We start from the raw sequence: 23,733 nt of genomic DNA, 5'->3' as shown, positions 1-23,733 counted from the left end.
GAAAAACAATCTGCCGGTGTGACTGCTCACTGCTGCTCGACAGGGACTCACATGCACAAACATGCACACAAAAGGACCCGGGGGCCACAGCGCTAAAGACAAAAGCTCAATTTACAACAGAGTTGGTATACAGGACTCCCTCCTAACACAGCTGATGCAGACGGAGCTGCGAGGAATTGTCCTCTTGGGGATTTCTACTGTTTTGTTCTTTTTTTTTGGGTCACATTTGTTATTTCAGGTCATCAAACAAAAAGTTAAATTGTAGCAAGATAACTTGCGTGAACTCAACATAGTGCTATCAAATTATTATCATTTTTGTAGGAAAAAAAATTACTTTTGATTTTAAAAAAGAGAAAAATGGAAGCTTAAATGATAGCACTGTCACTACAACAAATCATGTCTCAATCTGAATAAACATGAAAATCAGTCATTGACATCTATTAGGCATAAATTGGACTACCTGCTCAGAGTTTATGTGTTTAGTTGTGCTTCTCTCCTAGATGAAGCAACTAAAGGAGCTACTTGCCTAGATGGGCCCCATGTGGGGAAAAGGAGGGCAGACCATATGGGTCCCATATGGGTTTGTCCGCGGGTTCCACGATGGCCCCACATGGGTTTGCCCATGTGGGGCCACAGCCCACATGGGCCCTACATGGGCCCTATATGGTGGTGGCCCACATGGGTTTGTCCATTTAGGGCCTATGTAGGGCCCATGTGGGCTGTGGCCCTACATGGACAAACCCATATGGGACCCATATATCAGCCCTCCTTTCCCCCACATGGGTCCCACCTAGGCATGCTGGCTGGGATTGTGCCGTTAACGCTTCACTTTTTCTTGAATAAAGAAAGTACTTATGGACCAGTTTTGTGGATTTATTCTTTCCTTTGCGTTTAATTCCTATTTTACTTCTTGTGTTCTTTCCTCTTTGCATTTTGCTTTATTCTCTTGTAATTCAAGTTTTTCTCATTAAGATTTGTATATCCTACTGTGTCAAACTCAGTTGCCTGTGCAATAGCTGTGTTAATTATTCTCTTAGACACTTACCTTCACCACCGTTTGTTTTTGCATTTAGGACTCCCGTATATAAGTCATAAAATGTTTGTATCTAAATTAGATTTAGAGAACAAAAAACTTTTAAATCACTGAAAAACATAAAGATGGATAAAACCTGCTCAAAATGTCATTTGTTATACCTTTCGGATCAGATGTAAAGGTCGATAAAAAGCAGACAATCCTGTAAGAGTTACTTTTTATGCAGGGTAGCCCAGTCGGTTGAAATGTTTTGGTGCCACCTAATGGACTGAAGAAGTATTACAACAACATTGCAAGCCAGCCAAATTACTTTCAACTTTCTCAGGATGACAAAAGAAGGCAAAACGAAGTTCAAGATGTTTTTAACAAACATGCCATTGTGTCATATGTTTGGTTATGTAAAATGAGCTTCAGAAAATAAAGCAGGAGATTTAACTTGCAGGAGCTGCGGGATTTATTGTCACAAAGTACGTAAGAAGATAAAACATATAACAATATTCTTTTTATCTTTATGTTATAAAGTGACCTAATTTGGAGAAAAACATAGAAAGTGTGTTTAATGCCTTGAAACAACACAAAGAGCAAATAATTAAAAAACACAAAACTATCGACTATATACTGTACATTTTGTGTGGATGCCGCATTAAGTGTGGCACATTTAGTGGCACCCTATCTTATTCTGCAGATTCTTATTTAAATTGGCCTTTGATATGAGTGTATACTTATTCAGTGCTAGGAAATACCTTAAGAAGCAATTGTTAACAAAACCACCAGTGCCAACCCAAACAACTGTCCTAAAATGAATCTAACTGGAGCCATTTTTTAAAAATTATTTATACTTGGAGAATCTTAAAGAAAGAAATAGTAGAAAAACACCTCCACTGTTATGTACGGTGGAGGATCTGTGATGGTGTGGGACTGTTTTTCTTTCGTAGCCCCTGAGAACTTTACTAGAGTGAATGGCATCACCTTTAGAAAAATGTTAAATAAAGATCTGGAGAACTTAAAATCTATGAGGTGGAAAAGACAGTTCAGGATTCTGGGTAATGTGCAAAAAGGACGAGCTAAATAATATCCCTCTTTATATATGATCTGATCTATTCACACGCTATGAGATGAGACCGACAGCAGAGATGCCTAATAAATATGTTTGACTGAAACAATTATTTTGTAACATGGGATTTATTTTCCCGCCTGAATAATTACACTCAGATTAATCATTTGGCTTAACTAAACTGCTTAACGTGAGACGAAAATGCAGCAATAAAATTCAAATTCAGTTTAAGGCTTTTATGGATGCCAATAAATATGACTGGGACTCTGTTTTGTATTTTATTATACTTTTTTCTAAATCAAAAACTCACTGTAATAAAACAAATAGATCTGCATATACCAGAACACTGAACAGTATTTAAGAAAAAATCTTAATTTTTTTTTTTTTTTTTTGTGCATAGCCATAAAGAAGTGCGTCATAAATACTGACAAATGAAGGAAAAAAGAAGAAAAGAAGAGAACCCATTTGTTAACCTACAGCGTGGAACCCAAACTAAACATGCATTTCACATATCCCAGGGTGAAAACTATTTTCCAGACGGCTGTCAGTGCTGTGAGGAGCCGAGAGTCTGATCGCTGGGCTCCGTGCACTCTGCCTCCACGGGCAGGTGGCTGACTGGGATGCCCACTGGAGGACGGACCCTCCTCACCGGGCTGAAACTGCGGGGGGACGATCCCGGAGAGTTCGCCGGGGAGCGAGCCGGAGAGCAGACGGGACGAAGGAGGGGAGCGGGGAGGGGCTGAGGGAGAGGCTGTGCCAGCGGAGACGGGCTGCGGGGGTACCGGCGGGGCGTGGACCAGATCGGCCGCTCAGTTCTGTTGGTGGTCGGGGGGAGGACTGGAACATAGGTGGCAGGGATATTAATTTCTGATTGGACAGCAGGGTTGCCAGAGGATTCTTCTAGATGCTCCAAAGTCTCCTGAAATAATAAAAGGAAAAAAACATAAATGTGATAATTGTGTTTAACTCAGTTTTTTCGGTTAAAATGTAAATCTTTTGCCTATTCTATTCTATTCTATTCTATTCTATTCTATTCTATTCTATTTAACAGTAAGGGACTGAATACAATCACAAAATAAAAGTTTCAGATTGTCATAAAAAACATAAAAACCATCAGTCTTTTGCCTTCAGCTTGACATTTTGTCACTTTGTGTTTGTTCATCCTGTAAAATCCCAATGAGGTCTAATGTGGAAAAAAAAGTAAAATAGTTAAAATATTTCAGATTAAAACTTTTATTAAACGAATTTAGTCCTAATTTCCTTCTTATGACTCGGTCTGATGCTGTTTTTCCAAAGAATGTCTGAACAATCTGACAATTAAAATTTTTTATGTAACTCTACTTTTAAGTAAAAAAAACAAACAAAAAAAACAAAACAAACAAAACTTGCACACCTCTTAAAAAACAATGAGTAGAAATACGCAGCACTTTATGGGTTATGCATTATAAATGATGCTGCCACTGTGCTTGTGGACATGCTTAGATTTTGCTTTGTGCTTTCAGTCAGGTCCAGTCTCACAGAGACAACATGAAGACGTAGCCATCCCAAATAGAGGTCTTGTAAATAAATGAGAGACTTACGTCTTCGTTGAGGACATAAAGAGGCATGGGGCTCCTTCGGCCAAGCGTGGTTGGCTTTGGCACCACATCAACTGCAAAAGACAATCCTGTTACATGATTTAGGCATAATCAAGTAATGCTGTTATTTGGCACTTTAGTAGTTCTGGTCTGTAGTTTATCATGTACATTTATGATCTGTACTTTTAGTAGTTGAATGTTGAATGTAGAAATGTTGGCAGCGTTTTTGGAGCTGTCAGAGATAAGGTAAGCTGCTCCTTCACTCTCGCAGTTCAACTTTGTCTCTCTTCCTTGTATAGATAAATTATAACCATTCATAGTAACAAGATTTATGTTTTGAATTCTGTTGAATTCTGTCTGTAAGTAGAAATGGCTAAAAATCGGTTTTAGGAGGTCAAGGCTGTACAAACACTGGAGACTGGATACTGGTCACAAATGTTTGATTGACACTCTTCTCGTTTTAGATATGCTATTTATTTGCTGAATTTATTTACCAGAATATAAAATACTTATTCAGTTTTAAGATATGTATGAACAGAGCAGAATATAGCACCAACAACGCATACACAGCTGCATATTTACTGTGCAAACCAATTTAAGAATAACTGGGTTTAACTACAACCACTAGATGACAGCAGAGTACTTCCACTAAGACCCTAGTTATCTGTTAAATACGCACCAACAGTAATTACACCACACTGTGTTGTTAAAGGAGGACTCAACGCTTAACGTAGACTCTGGTCTACAACGAGTTGGGATTACACTGACTGGTTAATAATGTGTAGAGGGGTGAAAAACTTGTCAATAGTAAATTAAAACTATAAGTAAGAAAATAGGCACCCCAACATAATTTTTATTTTTGTATCTTTAATTTCTCATTGTACTAAGTTCTTTAGTGTGATTTTAGTTAGTCCTATGCAATTCCACACACAACCGCTAGGGGCACTGCCGCGTTGGTGGCATAGAGAAGATTGAGCACACAAGAAGAATAAATCTTCCAGTTGAATGAGAAGGAAGCTCAACGTGTGTGTCTCGTCTTTCTCATACCACAGCATCACACGTTGAGGGAATATCATCTAATACATTACCCTCAGCCATCCTAGGTTGCAGGGTAACAAATGCTTGGATCAAACCTATTCGCAAATCCAGAATAACTTGATTTAAATCTTCCTTAAAGCTTAAAAAAAGGATAAAGTTTCTCACCATCATGGCCATTTTCACTTTGCTCCATGTAGACAGGAGCTCTTTGGGGAACAGGTCGATGCTTCTTTCTGCAACAAACACCAAAGAAACATCCACTTATGCTAAAACCCCCCCCCCAAAAAAAACAAACTTTCTGATAAACTCAAGACACAGCAAATATCATGACTTTTTTTTTTCCCCACTTCACAGCTAAACTACTTGAAATTCTTGTCACATTATTGTTCGCTTTATCAAACTCTCTCAGAGTAGAAGGAAAAATAGAAGCCGAGAGGAAAAGTGTTGGAAAAGAAGTGGGGAGGTGGGGGAAAGATAAAAGAACAGCTCCTACTTGGAAGGTTTCCAGCAAGCACACACTGTCACCAGGGTGATTAGGAGGAATATGCCCCCGGTGGACAGGATGATGTATAATGAGCTCCGTCCTGAACCAGAGTGGTAGACAGAAGAAAGGAAAACGCAGAAAAAGAGCCATTAATAAAAGTGTAATTAAAGTCCTGCCTTTTAAATATACTGTAGCTGCTGTAATTAAACCCGAAACCTTTCTGGTCAGTTCTTTTGTCGCATTTCTTTTTGTCTTACTGGCATGACTGGGACGCGGTGGACAGAGAGGGGAGTCAGTCTGAGATCTTGTGTGGCGCTGCTGTGCATGCAGAGGAAGTGTGGAGCATGTCGGAGGGCCTGTAGCAATCTGCTCATGCGTCACACAACAGCACAGCAATAATGAAGTCAGAATTACTGAGGCTCACTGAGGCAAAGCGCTCTCCCCACCTGCCTCCTTTCCCGTCTCCCTCCTCACAAATAGCTCTTCGCTCATTGGATTGGACGCTCCCCGCCCATCTCTCCCAGCCTCAGTTTGCAGTTCTGCCCCGGCGCCCCACAGCAGCCGCTCCGAGGCGTCGCTCTTACGGACACAGCCGGGATTTGCACTCGTCGTAAACAACATTGTTAGGGAGGCCGGCATGCCTGTGTACTGGCTGCCGTGAGTTGATAATTGGTTTGATGGGCCCCTGAAAAATGAACGGTTTGTAAACAAAGTACTGAAAGTCCTGAGACTCACTTCATTTTTGTATGCTTCTGTTGTAGGAAGACTTGTACAGTAAGGTCTTTCTTTCAGCTTTCTGTATGTTTTACAAAGACTTTACTTGCACTTGGGCTGCTTTTCTACTCAGTCTTGTATGTTTTTTGTTGTTTTTTTAATTCAGAGATAATAAAAGGCTTCTGAAGACAGAACTACTTAAGAACTACTTACCTAAAAATATACAACTCTGCAAACCTTTGCTGAAGCTAATTTAAAAATGAGTCTAAATATCAATATTTTATTTAGCTCAAACTCATTCCTAAGTTGTGATCACCCACAAGTGCTTGTGGTTTTAGCTAGAAGTTAATGAACCAGCATTTAGAAAACATCCTTAAAGTTCATGTATTTCTACAGCCAGTTTGTAAGACTATCTCATGAAACTCAGTCATGCAGAACTTGTTCAGTTTGCTTTAAAATATAGCTTTTGTTATATCGCTGTTGCTACAAACCCATTCAAATTAAGTGATTAATATACTCTTCATAAAAATAAAATAAAAGAATACACCAAAGCTGCCACCTCTGATCCATACATTTCTGCATCTGGGATTTTCGTTTAGCTGAACCAGGGAGAGTCAAACATTGATTCTGATCAATTTTGTTGTTGAAAGTAATTTGTAAATATAATACCCAACCAGCATTTAGTCTCTCCTGAGAAATATTAAAATTTGTTAGTATGAACAACGTTGAGAGTGTTAAGTTTAACATGTTATGAAAAGGTAGACTTCTTATTATCTCTTATGTGTGAATGGGCAGGTTTACATTTATAGGAACAAATACAATGTAAAATATTTGAGGGATTTCATCAAGTAGCAATGGCAGTTTCAAAAAGCATATTTTTCATTCGTGTAACATTTCCATTTCTTAGTATTTGCTTATCACCCTCCCGACCCCACTAGGAACAAGGGTGTATAGAAAATTTATGGATGGATGGATGGATGGATGGATGGATGGATAGTATTTGCTTATGTCTTCTGTCTCACATTTATTCACTCTTATATTTTTTTATATTGTCAAAATTGGACACAAAGACTGTAAAGAAAATTGGTCACAAGTCAGATGAAAACTTTAAAAAGTTGAAAAAGCCTATTAAAAGAACTATTGATCAAGACCAATATAAGAAATGAAAACAAACTGCATATAAATCAATATTCAGTGTTCGATGCAACTGGTCGAAAGTGCTGTACTCAAGCACAATACTTCAGATATTTTCACCTTAAAATTTTTAGAGCTGAAAAAATGTTTTGAGGCAAGACTTTGAAGCGTTTAGGATAAATTACCCAGTTCAACTCAACAGGTTTTGATTGTCCATCATCTCATTCCACTTGTGATCTTGTGTTATAAGGCTTCTGGCAGAGTAACATGTCACCTACTGTAGACGGTGAGGCGAACAGGGACGCTCTTCGTGCTGCTGATGGGGTTCTCCACTGTGCAGGCATAGACGTCGTCATCGGACATCAGGACGCGTGAGATGGTCAACACCTTCTGGTCGTGTGAAAGCAGAAGGCGTGAGTCATTGGTCAGCACCTTCCCTCCTTTCAGCCAACTGTACGTGGGCTTTGTGCCGTTATCATGGGAGCAGTGGAGGTGGAAGTGCTCGCTGTACTCCAGGACGGAAGAAGCCATCATCTGGATGTAAGGTTTTGACACAGGAACTGAGGAGGATAACAGGACCAAAGTACAAGTACAGCACAAAGACGCAGAACATGGTGAAACAGTTTTATATTTTTGGTCACTTATATACAGTATTTGTTGGACTATAAGCCGCTACTTTTTCCTCACGCTTTGAACCATGCAGCTCATAGCCTGGTGCGGCTTATACGTTTGCAGTTTTTTTTTATTTTATTTTTTTTAAACTTTGTGGCTGCGGCTTATAGTGAGGTGCGCTCTAGATAGTCCGGAAAATACGGTAAGTATTTCGAGCCTGTATTTCTTGCAATTTTGATGATTGTGTCTCACAGGGAATGTAAACTATAGTCTATATTAAGATCAACTAATCTATTCCACTGTGTAAAATAAGTGACAAAAAAAAATATTACTTTGTTATGATATTCTGTTTTGAGCTGCACTTGTATAGTGGGTTTGAGAGTGAATTTCTTATTATAGGAAACTCACTATCGCAGCCCATAAACCCATATTGCAATCACACTGTTTTGACGATGTTTTTTTTTTTTTTTTTTCCACACACACACATACACATACATATATTTTTTAAAAATAAATAGCATGGTATTTTATTTAAAACCAATGTGGTGCACAAAGTTAGTCTGAATACCATCCACGGTCAGCTCAATGTAGTGCTCTCCGGTGAACGTGTCGTCTGTGATGGAGATTTCGACCTCGTACGCCCCTTCATCTGATAGCTGCAGGTTGTGGAGTAGCAGGGAGCCATTCTCGAACACCTGGATTCGGTGGCGAAACTCAGGCCTCAGGTTTCCAATGATCTCTGTGCCGATTGACTGAACGACGGTGACGGGCTTTACTTTGTCCTTCTTGACCTGCCACTTGATGACAGGCTTGTCAGCGCTGCTGCTGGAGTAGCTGACCGACAAGAGGGCCTCTCTGCCCACCGTGCCCCTCACCACTTGGGTCTGGCTGGTCACATTCACGCCAAGTGCCTCACCTGGAGGGCAGGGAGACAGTGGTGAGGTCATGAACGGTTGAGAGAATATTCAGACCTTGTTCACTTCTTAATATATTGTTTTTCACAATAAGGCCACAGAGTTATTAGTTTCATTGGCATTTTATGCAATCGCAACATGATGCTTAATTGTGAAGAGGGGAATAGTAAACCTTTTTCATTTTACTCGTACAGTTCTGTGTTTGTGCTGCATTAAGTTTCATTAAATCAACACTTTGCTGAATCATCTTTATGCGGCTGTTGCTGCAGATCTTTTGAGATTTGTCTCTTATTTATTAAGTGACTGAAAGTTTTGGGTTATAAAATAGCTGGAACTCATTCAGATCGAATCATTGTCTTTCATAATAATGTGCTGTATGTTGTCACAGATTCTCAGTGAAATAATGTAAAAAATGAACATTGTTGGAACTACACCATTTCATTGCCAATATGGCTGAAATTTTCAGGGTCATCATTCTGCAGGAATGTGAGCCTTCAGTTTTTCTTCACAAAATAAATCAGTTTTGCTTCAGGATATAGGCTATGTCCACGATCTTATGATGCATGACAAGCCTGCCTGTCTCTGTAGAGGAAACGGATCACCAAAACACCATGTGAGCTCTGGATTTCTACAGCTCCTCCAGAGTACCTGTAGACCTCCTGCTTGCGTCTCTGATTAATGTTGTGCCAACCCTTGAGGAAAGTGACAGACTTTAGCTGTCACTTGATGAGTAGCACAAGACCCAGCTGTGAATAGTTGGGGGAATGTTGTGCTGCAGCAGAGGAAGAATCTGATCACATTAACTGAGGGAAAGTCAGAACTAATAAAAACAGAAATGAGAACAGACGGAGCTAAACAAGAATTAAACAGGGACTTTTAAAGAAATTAAAAGAACAATTGGATTCCTCGGTACAAAAATAGCAGAACACAAGGAAGAGGTAAGAAACTCGGTGCAAAGAAACTTTGAAGGGAACATTCCTTTGGTGTATCTGTTTGTTTTTAATCTGTACAATAGAAACATTTGTTTTTCTGAAATATTGTCCCTTTCTTTTGCCCCTGCTAGATTTCAGTGCGCCATATTGCATTATAGACCCTGAAGCTGATCTGCAAAGTCCAACATGTACTGTAAAGATAGCTGCTGATGGTGCATGCCCCCACACTATCTGAAAGAGTCGCTCGCTGTTCGGTCTCTGTGTTATCGACAGCAAATCATCTACATATTTCTCGCCTGGTGGCAAGTTTGGCACACCTACAACGATGAGCAACTGTCCTGAACTAATTAGTTGACCTCTCGTATCACGAACAACTTTCTTTTTCTTTTTTGGAAGGTGGCCAACGTGAGTGGTGTTGGAAACAAGTAATTAAAAAAATTGAGAGGATGAAAAGGTTGTGCAGGGGTGAGGGGGGAAATGCCATTTAAAAAGATGTGAAACTTTTTAGATCTCTCTTTTTTTGATTATAACAACCTCCTCTTCAGTGAGCGAGGCGAAGTTGCTCCAGAGACGGACTTAATGACACGCATGCCTGTTTTTATTTGATCCTAAACGTCTCAATCGCTAATCTGCTTCTCAGGAACTCGCTGCTGGAATTTCTCATGACCTCTCAGAGAGCGAGAACAAGGCTTGTGCTAATTTTGATTTGTGTTCCCCTGTTATCGCCTGCCTCTTAGGGAGGGCTTTATAATGTAAGTCACATTTTACCTTTACATTGGAGCCCTGTCTGGGAAACCAAACAAAGCAAAGCCATTATGTTCACAGTGGAGGTAGCCATAACTCAGCCGTAGCCGGACACATGGAGGTCCAAACATCGGCTGCGAGCCTGATGGAGGGCATCCTACTGTTCGGCTCCAGTGATGGAGAGATCAGCCTGCGAGAGAGGGAGAGTCTGCGGCGCTCTTTCACAGAGAAGCAGTTAGCAGGGCATCGCCTCATTGCTGTGGTAACCATTTGGTCCCCTTGACAAGAGTTGCCAAGGCAATAACACAAAGGGCACGATTGTTGCAATGAGTTTACTCCCTTGAAAAGAGCGAGCGACAGAGAGAGAGGGAGAGAGAGAGAGGCTTACAGAGAGAAATTCTTTGTCACTGGTGAAGCTGGAGATAGACACAGGATCCAGTGATTCTAACCAAATCTGGCCTGCTTGGGTGAACTGGGCCCATGGTACTGTTGTGAAATACATTTTTCGTGGTTAGTCCTTTGGAACGAGCACTTAAACATATTAACTGTTCTTTATCATCTCTCTTGACCTGGTATTGTCCTCTTCATATACTCTCTTAATGGCCACTTCAAGTTCCCTTTGGGCACAAAGTGGGAACTCAGCGAACCCATTCAGAGACAAAGCACACGAACACAAAAGGCAAAATCTCCTAGACTCATTTAACCTCTCGCTTACTTCCATTTGAAGAATGACAATAGGGAAAAAAATAAAAGAAAGTCAACACCCTTCACGTTTGCCAGGCGACAACTGTTTAAAATGTTCCGTTAGTTTGGTTAACTTTCTTGACTGGATGGCAAATATCAGTACCTACCCGTGAAGAGGAGGAGGAGGAGGTAGAGGACGAAGAGCGTCAACAGTGGAGGAATGTCCCTGAAGTTGCTGAGTTTAGAGGAGGGCTTCCTCTCTACCTTCATCTTGTGTCCTGGGCAGAGTGTTTCTCCCGCTCAGTGAGCATGGTTTATCCACCCCGGGCACGTCTCTGCGGCACAGCACTCTCTCCACTGCCTGCCTGCCTGCGACGCTGGCCTCTGCCTGGTCACACTGAGCCCCACTCTCCCCACAGCACCCCACTCACAGCCAACAACGGCCAACTGTGTGTGTGCGCGTGTGCGTGTGTCCATGTGTGTGTTCATGTGACACAGAGACGGTGTGGATAGAGTAGATCAGTCCTTCTTTTCTTCCTAACTTTGATCTTTAAAAGTAGGGGATGAAAGGAAAATGTGTTTTAAACAGGCCTTATTGTGTTTTGACGCTTCATAATCTACAAACAGAATTAAATGTTAATGGTTTTTGATTTGTGACTAGTTTAAATAAATCAGGGACTCTTATAGGAACATGCAAAGTGTCTTTTTTGGTTGGTTTTGTCTCACTGTTCTGTGCTAATTCACAGTATAAAGCATACTGTATGTAAATTTGCAGTTAACCAAAGAAACAATGAAGGCTATTTTCTGCTCCAGCCTTTGACCAGGTACATGTCCTTTTTAATGCTTCAACATTTTATCAGGTTTAAATCATAAACATTAATGTATTTTACCATGATTTTTTTGTTTATTTTTCTCCTTTTTGCTGCAGCCTATGCAGGAGACACAACAAAACGCTATGTGGTGTGCAAAACGAAAAAAGCACATAACCCTGAACACACCATCCCCTCTGTGAGACCTGGTACTGGCAGCATCATGCTGTGGGAAAAATATTCATTAGCGTGGACAAGGAGGAGAGATTGAAGGATGGAGCTAATTACAGGCCAATTCTGAAATAAAACCTATTAGAGGCGGTGACCTTTATCCACCAGGATAATGAACCTGACCAGTATGATGGAACGGTTTGGATGAAATCATATGCATGTGTTATAAAGCCTAAATCTGTAGTTTGAAATTTACAGCTGCTCTCCATCCACTTTTTCTGGTCTTGAACTATCTTGCAAAGAGTGGTCAGAGAAACATCCTTAAAGACTTTCTGCTGTGATTGCAGTGAAAGGTGGTTCTCTGAAGTCTTTGCTCAGGAATTTTGAATCCAGAGGTAAAAAAAAAAAAAAAACACAAACAAAAACCTTTTAGATTCTTATTTGATGAAAATGATGCTGAAAACCATACTTTTGCAAAGTACTGCACCTGTTTAGTTATTTTATGACAAAATGAGCAGCAAATTACCAAACCACTACTTACTTTGTCCTCTAGGCGGAGTAGAGGCTGCATTAAGACAGCAACCTCTCATTTGAGAAACAAAGTGAGTAGCGGGAGGGGGGATGCATCAAAAGAACAGCCAAGGCCATGTTTTCACATTAAAACTGTGCAAAACTGAAGGAAACGCATCAAATGCACTGCTGGGGAAAACAAAAAGACCTAAGAAGCAGCAGATGAGGCAGAAAACTTTAATTGAAAGACTTTTACACCATACATCTTTTGCCCACAACCAGATAGGTTTTTTTTTTTTTTCTTTTTTTAGTTTGTCTGTCTCTTTATTTCAGTCCAGATAAACAAGTCTTTGCATGTGGTCTGATGAGTCAGCAGCCATTATAAGTGATCTATCTCTCCGACTTCCGGACGCGCTCTTTTAATCTGGATTTTGTTGGAAACAAAAGGTCGCCTCTCTCCAGAGTGGAAATCATGGTTGTTGAAGAGCCGCAGGACTGTGGGAGCAGCTCCTGTTTTAGTCACCCAAACGCTCAGCCCCCTGTGTACCCTGCCATCAAAGTCGAACCTCTCCCCTTTGCCTCTGCCCCCGCTAAAGAGCAGACCTCGCCACTCCTCTCATCCCCTAACGGTCTCTGAGTCAAGCGGGACGCTTCTTCTCAGACATGAAAGGCAGAAAGGGAAACGGACTGAGAGATTCAGACAGTTTTAGCTTAAATGTTTCATGACTGAAGCCATTGATGTTCTCACTAAAGTTATTCACCAGACGTTTCTGTAAAAGTAACCAAATTGTCACCTATGGAATGCATCAAGGGTGTTTTTAAAAGATTTTCTATTTTGCTGTTTTTCTCAACATGTCTGATGATCTGGGGCACAGAGCAACTAATGTGAGATCTATTATATCTACGTTGTGATTTATTTTTCCTCCTGCTTAGATTTATTTTCAAATTTCTTTCTTTATAGGTATTTAATTGGCCTCGTTTGCACCATATGTAAGAATATTGCATGGATTTCAGAAAACTATGGTAATCATAAAACATGCGGAGGCATTCTGAGAAGAAGTCAAGGTTCACTGTGTAAAAACTAGATTTTTTTTTATCTAAGATCTTTAGTGATTATTTAAAGTCAAATTGCTGTAAGAAGCAACCTGGTAAATTTGTTGCATTAAGATGATTTTCAAGTCCCAACTATTATGTCTGCCCATGCCGTTGCAATTGGCAAACATTGCAATGGCAGGTTCTCAGTTAATATGAGAAGGAAGAAAAGGGGAAACAATCTCATTGCTTGAGGATCAGAAAGAAAGATATTCTTGAAGTCTCATGTAAAGATTCAAACAGGAATATAAAGTCGATTTGCACCAATCAAAGTTCTGGATTCCTGTTCCTCCTGTGATGTCATCCAACCCAAATACACACAAAGCAGCGTTGGCACATTTCCTCTTCGGTGTGGAAATCCATATGACATATCTCAGCTGTGCTTTTTTTTTTTTCTTTGACATTTATTAGTGGAAAAACGAGCAAAGAAAAAAAAAGATGTTGGCAACAGTTCTTCTTCCTGATTAGCGTCTGGCTGTGACAAAGTGTATCCTTATACATCTGTCTGATCTTATAAACTTTTAGGATCATTATCCAGTGCGTAGATTTTCCTGTGAAGCAACACAATTAAGATAGTTTTGCTATTCGTGGTCATAACATTATGCGTCTTTATATTTTGCGTCTTGTTTCTTGACGGTGATCAGGAGTAGTTTAAGGTTAATTTATGTATTTCCTGTAACTTCCTGCTAAATTGTGTGACTTTGCTAAAATAAAATAAATAAAAACAGGAGTGCCTGAGATGGTGGGCCAGTGGGATAACCACTGGAAATAATATAATTGCGCCCCCTGCTGTTTATGTCCTGGCTTATTCATTTCTAATTATCACCCAGGAGACTCGGTATCTTTTTTCCCACTGACAAGCTGTCTAAGAAGTAGAACAAGCCAACCAAGCAGAGCTTTCCTATTTTTTACTCCTAAAATAGTCCAGCTTCAGCTACTCAAAATTTCCAGAGATGTTTAAGCCTGCCATCTGTTTTACTAAGTCCTCCTTTCAGTTTCACAGCAATCACGGTTTCTTTCCAGGCTGACTTTTTTTTTTTTTTTTTCCCCTTAAACTGTGCCTTTCTCTTCACTGTCAGAATTCAATCTACAGCGCAAAGTGGGTGTTGTGCTATGTTTGGAGGTGTGCATAATATTGATTGTTCACCCACAGTCATTAAAGAGACAGCAGAACGTGGCCATGGCACCTCTGGGACTGAGTAGGAGAAAAGAATAGGTCCAAATAAAACCCGTAGAGGATGTTTATGAGATGGAGGAGGAGGAAGAGGAGCAATGTCAGCCTGAGAAGGAAGTGTTTGCACTCTGCCATTGCCAAACCACTTCTAACGAGACGTCGGCTGTCCTATCTCTACAGCTGGTGACACAGCCCATCACTTGCGTGCGTGTGTCAGTGTGTGTGTGTGTGTGTGTGTGTGCGCATGAGAGACGGTGGGAATGAGTGACTCGAGTGTTGATGAGCATGTTAAAGTATGGGCTGTGTTCTTCCTGTGCGAGGAAGCATGTGCAGCTCGGGTTTGTGCAGTGTGCTGCATGGCTCAGATGTGTGTGGGTGGGCTGAGTGGGTGCACAGGGAGACTGAAGATGCACTATCCTGTTTCTCATAAAGTGAACAAGACTGCCTCGGCAGATGAAGAGAAATGGAGGTACACTTCGGCGGCGTAGCCAGCCTTATTGTAATAAGTCGTCTATTATTGAAAACGGCTCCTTGCGAAGTTATTTATACCGCTTGACCTTTTGCCACATCTGTTGCGTCACAGCCTCATAATGTTAGAGAAAGTAGAGAGCAACTGGGAAGGGTAGGGATACATAATATTCAAAACTTTTTGTTCTTTTTTTCTACGAGTGAAAATCTGAAAAGTGTGTCATGCGTTTGCACTTACTCACCTATGTAGATATTTTTCCAAACCACCTGTTCAAACGTCAACATTCGTTCTTGTAGGAATACGAGTTTTTTTTTCAGGTCTGGCCAAATGTTCCAAAATAAATGTCCGTCTGGACTTTGACTAGGCCATTCTTAGACATGAACACGCTACGATAATTCCCATCATAGTTCTGGATCAATGTTAAAATTATTACATTGTTGAAGGCCACATTCTTCAAGGTCTCTTCAAATATAAGATTTCCATCCATCTTTACATAAACTGTTCCTTACTGGCACCCTCAGAAGGATGCATTCAATGCTTCTTGACGCTGCTACCACCATGTTACAATGTGGAGATGGTGTGTTCACGCATTGAGTTTGGAATGTAAACCCAAAATTTCCATTGTCCACTGGGTTCAGCTCTGGCCAGAGACACTTCTTACACAGCTTTGCTGTTGCCCCAACACGGCTTTTGGCAACAACCCCTTACAGCTGTTTTCTGGCCACCCTTAAACATAAGTCCATATTCCTGCTGTTCACAGCTGCTAGTTTTCTTGTCAATAGATTCCCAAAGCTATTATGACCATCCTGTGGCTGTCCAATATTTCTTCCATTTTGGGAAGGTGGATCAATTAATTGCCGTTTGAGATTTTCAAAGTATGAGTTATTGTTTCATAGCCCAAACCTGCTTCCAACAACTGAATATTATGATCCTCATTAGTCTGCATGATGCTGTTTATTCACAAATATTTCCTAACGATCTTCTGAGGTCTTGACAGAACGGCTGTATTTATATAAACTCACTTTACCAGTTAAGGAACTTGTGAAGGCAACTCTTGGTCTGCATTTTATTTTGGGGTGTCAGAGTAAACAGCTGACGAATGTATATGCCTTGTCACTCTTTTCAAATCATCGTGCACCATTTTGTGCTGCACATAAAATCTTATTAAACTACATTAAGGTCTGTAGCTGCAATATGGCAAAATGTGGAAAAGTTAATAATTTTGCAAGAAAAAACATCTGGAGATACGATTAAAGCATCTGTGCCATTTAATCTACGCCGGCTCTGCAACCATGCAAAAACATAATTACTATAATAAAGCCGTGTTGTCTAATAAACATTATTGCTACCAAACCTGGGAACTCTGTCTGCAGCTCGAAAAACACACATTTATGTCATAAATTATTCATGAGGTTTCTTGCATTAGTGAGCTCCACGGGAGACAGAAAAATGTCTCAGCTTCAATAAAACATGCTTCCTCTGATTAAATGCTCTGCTACTGTTGCAGAGGAGAACGAGCGGCTGAACTTTTAGCCATTTAATGCGAGGATGAGACGCAGGTGAACATCAAGGGGCCTGTGTGAAACAAACACATCCTCAAGTTTCACTGTATAGTTAGAATGGATTTATTAGTGCAATGCCACGACTCTACACCAAAAGTTCAGGTACTACTCAGTTAAATTTTTGAAGCACAAGGGCTCTGAAAAAACTTACAGCACAACACAGGAACAGAGCATATAGAACCATTACCGCGGAAGGTAAAGCTGTACCAAAATGCATCTGGATAAGAGTGTAGATACGGCATGCTTACTGCTCTGGAAGATCAGATTTATAGAAAAAATGCTTGTGAAAAGTCTTCCCACATGGTCAGAAACATATAAACAACAAATAGAACATACATAGCTACGTCTCTTTTGGCGATTTGGATGCTTTAATTGTTTTTGTAAGCAAGTCAGAAAACGGTCAAAATACAAGCACGTCAAAAAACAAAAACAATAAAACCAACAAAAAAAACGTGGCAAATAAAAAAAAAACAAAAAAAAACAACAGAAGCCACTAGTCACAAAAAGTGATGCATACAAGGTGTATACATGGGATATATGCACTGATCCATTCAAAAAAAAAGAAACAGAAAGAAAAAAAACAGCCCTGTTTAGCTTTTGGCAGACATTCATTTTCACATTCACAGATCATCGTCTAAAAACTAGCACAGTACCAGAAATTTCACAAGTACATGCAGTGAGTCGCAGATTCTGGGTCAAACATATCCGTACTGATGAGGCTGCCGAAGAAGCAGGGAGGGAGTGTTAAAGTTCACAAATATTTCACATGACACACCCTCGAAACTGTTCATTTTCTAAAGCTAACTCATGTTGGGGAGTCGGGCAAGGGGGGGGGGGGGGGGGGGAAAAAAAGGGATACGATTTTGTTGGGGGTGGGATTAAAAAGGTACGCCTGCAAACCAGCTTATACCAGCTTGAGCCACACATCTCTCACTACCTCTTCTTGACTCCTCTCCCTCTCATCATCATCCAGGTCAGGAGAAGGGGCGTCACTGCTCCGGCACAGATGTGTCGTCTCTCTCTACTGCCCCCGATCTTCCTGTCTCTAAAAACAGAAATAGGCGAGGCGCAGTCAGGATACGAAGAACCTAGAAGGGACGGTTCCTATATCTATTACCGTCAAGGTTAAAGAAACCTCTCAGACAAAGCGACACACTGATCGTTCTAAAGTTGAGAAAAGCTATTGGGGGGGAGGGGAACATCAAATATGTTTATTAACTCTACAAAGTTTTAGTGTACAGTTTACATTGGAGTTTTCTTGAGGGGGACAGTTGAAATGACTGATGAGAACGTCTCATGTAGAAAGGGGGTCTACCCCTGCGGGAGGAGCTCAAGACGCTCAGCTCCCCTCCGACAGGTCCATTAATTCTGCTCGGCCGTTTTAGGCTTATACTGTACCTAATGCACCTGCAGCTATAAATACATCTCCTACCTAAAGACACAAAGCATCCAGCAACTGGGTTAGGGAGAATTATTGATGCAGATCCACCACGTTAAACACGCTCACCTGATTAAAAACCGGCCATACTTGGGGAAAGAAATGGGCCATATGTGTTTAAAGTTTTATTTTGAGGTCATGGAAGTTGATTAGAATTACGAGGAGCAAAGGGTGATGGGAAGAATGATCTTTTTAAGCTGCATTTCATTTTTTTCTTTCTTTCTTTCTTTCTTTCTTTCTTTCTTTCTTTCTTTCTTTCTTTCTTTCTCTCTTTCTTTCTTTCTTTCTTTCTTTCTTTCTTTCCTTTTTTTGTTGTTTTCATCCTTTTATTTTCTTGCCTGGATGTAGGTCAGTCATTGCCTCACCATATGTAGCTTTGGTTATTCTACGGCCAGCGTTTTTTGTACCTTTCCATCTAACTATGTGCCATTTTGAACTTGCAAGAGGGATTTTTATCTCAGCTTTGACAACCAACAATCTAAGGTTGTTTTTTTTTCTATCTTACTCAAAGTCTACATCAGGTAAATGTGGACTTTAAAAAAATATCTACCAGCATGAGGACACTTTGAGTTGTTTTGGTTTGATGAGGGACGTCCAGACTCTCAAACAGGGATAAGAGTCAGAGTAAAAGAGATGTAGTGTTGCAGAAACCTTTCAGAAGGTAATACACTGTCAAAATAAACTAAGCCTGTAGTTCAAAACTAAGACTTGTTCTTTAAGTATATGGATGTAATGGGGAGCTAACATACACAATGAAAGTACGATAGGAAGACTGGGTGATGCAAAGGTATGAACTGGAGTCTGAACTGACTGGCCTGCCTCCTGGTTGAGGATATGTGAGTCATGCTAATTTGCTTGAAAGATTCAACAGTTTTCATTTTATGCCATGTTTTCTTTTTTTATTAATGTCTTTTCTGTTATTGTTATTTTGTTTTGTTTCTCGCAGTTGCCTTCGTTTTCAGGCTCCAGGCTTCAGGATTATGATTGTTGTGCCAAGTTGACCCTGATGCTTGAATCAGATCTTGTCTGTCATGCCACTGAGTCAGCAAAGTCCAACATGCAATGAGAAGAATACCTCACTGTCCACAGTGAGATGTAAACGAGTTGGAGTAAGCTTTTCATTCATCTTAACTCCTAACCCTAACATGTCGTCACCGTTCTAAAAGAATGATGGTGGTGATTGTATAAAATTTTTGTTTTCAAATTTCTACTCATCACTCCAAAGACACATCCTGCTTTGGTAAAGATCTGAACAGAACGAGAGATTATAACTTTGATGATTATTGGCTCAGATCATTAAGAGAAATTAAGACATTGACAATATCACCCAGATGTTTTGGAAAGGCAAAAGTCTTATTTTAAAATTAATTTACAGAGACAGGAAACCTGTTCTACACATTGCTATATTAATCAAATACAAATTAATTTAGGTCTTTAGCACACATTGGAGGATTATTCTATTGGTCAAGCACTTTCAGCTCCGTGGTTACAAATGCAATGCAATGTCTGTAAAAGGAAACATTTTCAAACTCAAGGTTCAACATCAATTAATAATGTTGGTAATTAATTATCAGTAATGTTGATAATAATTAATATCCATGAAGCAGTAGTAGTAATCTTACAGTTTGTGGCAACTCTTCAAATCTAAAGTCCTAGTAGTCTATATATCTTACATCATTTGAATTTATTTTGCTTTTATTTTATTAAAATTCTAAATTCTGTATGTGAGTTCTTGTCTACATTTTCATGTAAATTGTTTCATTTTGTGTTTGTTGTGATGTGGGCCATATATATATATATATATATATATATATATATATATATATATATATATATATATATATATATATATATATATATATATATTTCAAAAGGATATATACATATATATTCCATAAAAATGGAAGTAACAATGATGAAAAAAACAATTTCCTTGGACTTTTGTCACCCACAGATATGCTGCTTTGTAAAGCTTAAGCACAACCCGTTAAGTATTTTGTAATGTAATAATTAAATGTTAATTTTTTTCCCCACCTACTCTCTTACATCAAATAGAGACTAGTAAATAGGTGCGAGATGACGGTACTTGACATTTTCCAAGCAAACGGAACCTGAATACCTTCTGCCTCTTGCATCTAGAGGCAGATTAATCTGAGCTCTCGAGGAGAAAAAATGAACTGAGACATTCAGTCATCTGTCGCTATCCCGTGGGGTAATTAAATGAGTCACTCAGTTATGTCTTGCATTAATCACACTTGGGTTAAACCATGAGGGACTTTTAAAAGACAGACTGAATTATGTATAGGATGAAATGGTTGTTGTCCTAAAGTTTAAAATTTTATTAGTGTTCCTTCAACATGTGTTTGTCTCAGAGAAGACATCCTGAGAATATCAGATCATGTTGCTTTCATAAATATATTTGGCTTTATCTAAATAATCTGTCACTGTGGTCAAATAAGTTACCGTATCTTTAGGACTATAAGCCGCTACTTTTTTCCTCACACTTTGAACCATGCGGCTTATAGCCTGGGGCGGATTTCCTGTGGATTTTTCTTCCACCACCAGGGGGCTCTTCAGCAGGAAGTGAATCATTGGAAGTCAAAATTGGAAATCAAAGAAGAAAGCGCTAATTTTCATTTAGAACAAGCACATGCTAGCACCAGGAATAACGGAGAAATGTTTTCAAACTCGTATGATGTAGCTTTTAAGTTGAGGGCTGTCGATCTGGCAGTACAGGAGGGAAATAAAGCCGCTGCATATTAGCTTGGCGTAAACAAAACCATGGTTCGGCTTTTTAGACGGAGGGCTCTTAATAAATCCAGCAGGTTTATTAGGATGCAGCCCTTTTATGGAAAACCGAGAGTGGCTTACATTTCCTGGTTTTTTTTTTTTTTTTAATTGTAGCTGCGGCTTATAGTATGGTGCGCTATATAGTACTTCCCCATCACTTACCTTAAGTTATCTAGTGTAGTTATGACGTGATGACAGCCTCTCTCTCTCTCTTACCATATTTACAATCCTAGCCATAATGCCCTCTTTGCAGCATTATGGGACTTAGTCTTACCCCTTGGCTCTACAACACTGACCTGAGCCCCCCTGGCTGCTGTTGAGCACATCCCCAGTGCTGCTCACCTCCTCCCCTTCGGTTTTGTCCTCTGGCTTCATCTTCTTACGGGTCATGTGGCCGCGGAAGCCAGCCTGGATCTTGGCAGCGGCTCTGTTGGCCTCGGGGTCGTCCAGGGGGATGTCCAAGATGTCCTCCTCCTCCTGGGGTCGGCTGCACTCCTCCTGCTACCAGGACAAGCGAGTTTACAGCAGTGCGGGGAACGGACTTGAGGATCATGCCATGGTGTTTTCTCTTAATTTCTTTCCATGAAACACTTGTGGGAGTTTTTCCACCGATAACAGATTGCGAGACCATATTTTGCTGGGTTAACTGTAAATGCTTAACAGTTGTATTTTTTATTTATTTATTTTTTTTTGCCTAAAGCATGTTCATTTTAGCAGCTGTGATCCGTGTTCTCAGTCTGTCAACATTCAACTTTTTCCAAGTCTACATTCTGTTTTTGTCAATGAAGCACTGCCGGTTCAAATCGATTAATTTCAAGTATTTCTGTTTTCTGGGTTTTGTTTTATCGGTTTTTATCTTCAAAGAAGGTGAGGAAAGAGTTGAATCTTTCATAGCGAGAAACTAAACAGTGCCCAAGATTTGAAGAATGAAAGATCGAAGTTACTTTGCATCATTCCAAAGTTGCCAAATTCACAGAAATAAAGAAATCAAAGAAATAAAAACACACCTTCTCTGCAGCATTTCCCCCCCTCCCCACAAAAAAACAAGACGATCCAGCAAAATTATATATATATATATATATATATATATATATATATATATATGTTGCAATCCACGACAGCCACTCAGAATCCACTGTCCCAGAGGAAAAGCGGAGTGGGCGGGAAGAGAAATTCCTGCTGGTGACAAATTGTCAGTGAAAAAGTGACACGGATATTGATGAGTTATGTAAACACCTATTCAATTCTTGTGGAGACAACAGATGTGCGCGTACGTCGTGCTTTGCTTGTGGTAACGGACTGACATTTCCCACTAGGAAAAAAAATAAAATAAAAAAATGCAGCCCACAGAACGGTCCCACTGCCATCCCGCTATCTCAGCGAAGCAGCAGCGCATCATGTTTCCAGTGAAACCCCTTCTAGTGTGGGAGTGTGACCACCCACCTGTTCGGCCAGCATTCATTAGCCTCTCTGTCTGACTGCTCACAGAGCAGCCAGCATCCAGCTCTTTCACAGGAGAACAGAGGCCAAGCACATCTATTGTATAAAGTTGGAACGTTTTCTTTCTTCAAAACATATTCGCTTCTTTTAAAGAATTTAGCTTTGAAAAAAAAACAAAAAACCAGGAAAGGGCAAAAAAACAAACAGGAAAAGGACAAAAAAACAACAACAAAAAACAACAACAATTCCAGCTTCTGCATGCAGTTTGACATTCCGAGTAACAACCCTTGGGGCATCGTCTGTAAGTAGCAACAGATTCATCCAAACAGCCAAAAGGCGTTAAAAGTTCATCTGAAGCATTTACTCACATTGTGACAGTCCATTTCTTTTGCTCTGGGACGACTTCAGTCTTCAGGTGAGCTGATCTAGTTTAACTCGAGCGCCTAAATCAATTCTGACTCGGGCCAAGGAGGACGCTCTTTAAACGGGTCTCTGATCCAATACAGATGCCTGACTGGCTCTCACTAACAGTCCCTGTATGTTCAGTAAAAGTCGCTCACGCACAGAGGGAGAGGGAGAGAGAGAAAGAGAGAAGCAGGGACACGGAGAGAGAGAGGGAGAAAGAGAAAGAGAGACCTCCTACAAACATAACAGCATGTGTTTCGTCCTTTCGGTCTCATTAGGGTTGCTGACCTACTCTGCTCACTTTACCCTTGCAAATGTCCTAACACATCCACAAAGTGCAACATTAAAATGGGAATTGCACATCACATGAGCGAGCGAAAGATTTAGTTGAACCATCCTTGTGTAAACAGAAAGCCGGTTCTGCATGGAAACCTGTATTGTTAAAATTTGACAACTTTCTCCATCACAGTAAGGAACTTCACAATTAAGGAAAAAAAAAAAGTGACCAGCCTGGACATACTATTTAAAGTCCAGATGGCAGCGAAACAATAGATCCCCACCCCCCCCACCTCGCCACAAAAAAAAAAAAAAAAAATTACTAATAGTGTGAAAACAAAAACTGTGCAAGCATCTTGGAACGTTTTTTTTTTTTTTTTTTGCGCTGGGAGGTGTTATAAATTTATTAGAGGCAGAGAGAGCTAGCAGTCCTCTCCATCCCTCTGATCCCAGCTGGTACGGCCGCCCACACTCCTCTGCAAGCCTAACAGACAAGACGGGGGAAGAGAGGGAGGACCAGAAAACATCCATTTATCCACGTTATATGTCAAACAGCAACGCAACGATGCCAATTAGCCGAGCGGTTCGTCGTGGTAATTGCGGCACATGCCTCACAGCTCGAAGCCGAGTTGCTCTGATAATTAATAGATCAATATTTAGAAATTGTAAACGCGTTT

The 23,733-nt window shown here is 40.2% G+C and overlaps 2 protein-coding genes across 6 annotated transcripts; both read right to left on the bottom strand.

Moving 5' to 3' along the window:
- Window positions 1–1,715: 1,715 nt before the first annotated feature.
- hepacama (hepatic and glial cell adhesion molecule a) lies at window positions 1,716–11,351 on the bottom strand. Of its 4 annotated transcripts, XM_015047957.1 has the most exons (8): window positions 11,088–11,351; window positions 8,423–8,562; window positions 8,215–8,341; window positions 7,313–7,594; window positions 5,196–5,292; window positions 4,868–4,935; window positions 3,668–3,738; window positions 1,716–3,006 (listed from the first exon to the last, which is right to left on the bottom strand). In XM_015047957.1, the coding sequence occupies exons 1-8, from the start codon at window positions 11,188–11,190 to the stop codon at window positions 2,632–2,634; spliced, it is 1,263 nt and encodes a 420-aa protein (XP_014903443.1). In that variant the 5' UTR covers window positions 11,191–11,351; the 3' UTR covers window positions 1,716–2,631. The 4 variants fall into 4 exon arrangements, with proteins under 4 accessions (XP_014903443.1, XP_014903440.1, XP_014903441.1 ...); XM_015047954.1 differs by having other exon boundaries at window positions 8,215–8,562; window positions 11,088–11,350; XM_015047955.1 differs by having other exon boundaries at window positions 5,196–5,286; window positions 8,215–8,562; window positions 11,088–11,348.
- A 6,145-nt stretch (window positions 11,352–17,496) lies between these two features.
- Window positions 17,497–23,052, bottom strand: LOC106956862 (neurogranin). Of its 2 annotated transcripts, none has more exons than XM_015047941.1 (3): window positions 22,744–23,052; window positions 21,232–21,433; window positions 17,497–17,752 (listed from the first exon to the last, which is right to left on the bottom strand). In XM_015047941.1, exons 1-3 carry the CDS (start codon window positions 22,756–22,758, stop codon window positions 17,697–17,699), a joined length of 273 nt encoding a protein of 90 aa, XP_014903427.1. In that variant the 5' UTR covers window positions 22,759–23,052; the 3' UTR covers window positions 17,497–17,696. The 2 variants fall into 2 exon arrangements, with proteins under 2 accessions (XP_014903427.1, XP_014903426.1); XM_015047940.1 differs by having other exon boundaries at window positions 21,232–21,436; window positions 22,744–22,980.
- Window positions 23,053–23,733: the final 681 nt, after the last annotated feature.

Source organism: Poecilia latipinna, unplaced genomic scaffold, assembly GCF_001443285.1.
Source record: "Poecilia latipinna isolate Pla-1442-1.1 unplaced genomic scaffold, P_latipinna-1.0 Scaffold851, whole genome shotgun sequence".
NCBI lineage: Eukaryota > Metazoa > Chordata > Actinopteri > Cyprinodontiformes > Poeciliidae > Poecilia > Poecilia latipinna.
This window is presented reverse-complemented; position numbering and strand designations above follow the sequence as displayed.

Coding starts and splice junctions, on each gene's coding strand:
- hepacama (XM_015047954.1), bottom strand. CDS start 11,190: ATGAAGGTAGAGAGGAAGCCCTCCTCTAAACTCAGCAACTTCAGGGAC. Junction 8,563..11,087: donor CCTCCTCCTCCTCTTCACGG/GTAGGTACTGAT, acceptor CCTGCCCTCCAG/GTGAGGCACTTGGCGTGAAT. Junction 5,293..7,312: donor TGTTCGCCTCACCGTCTACA/GTAGGTGACATG, acceptor TCTACCACTCTG/GTTCAGGACGGAGCTCATTA.
- LOC106956862 (XM_015047940.1), bottom strand. Junction 17,753..21,231: donor CAGCAGCCAGGGGGGCTCAG/GTCAGTGTTGTA, acceptor TTCTGTTTTTAG/AGACAGGAAGATCGGGGGCA.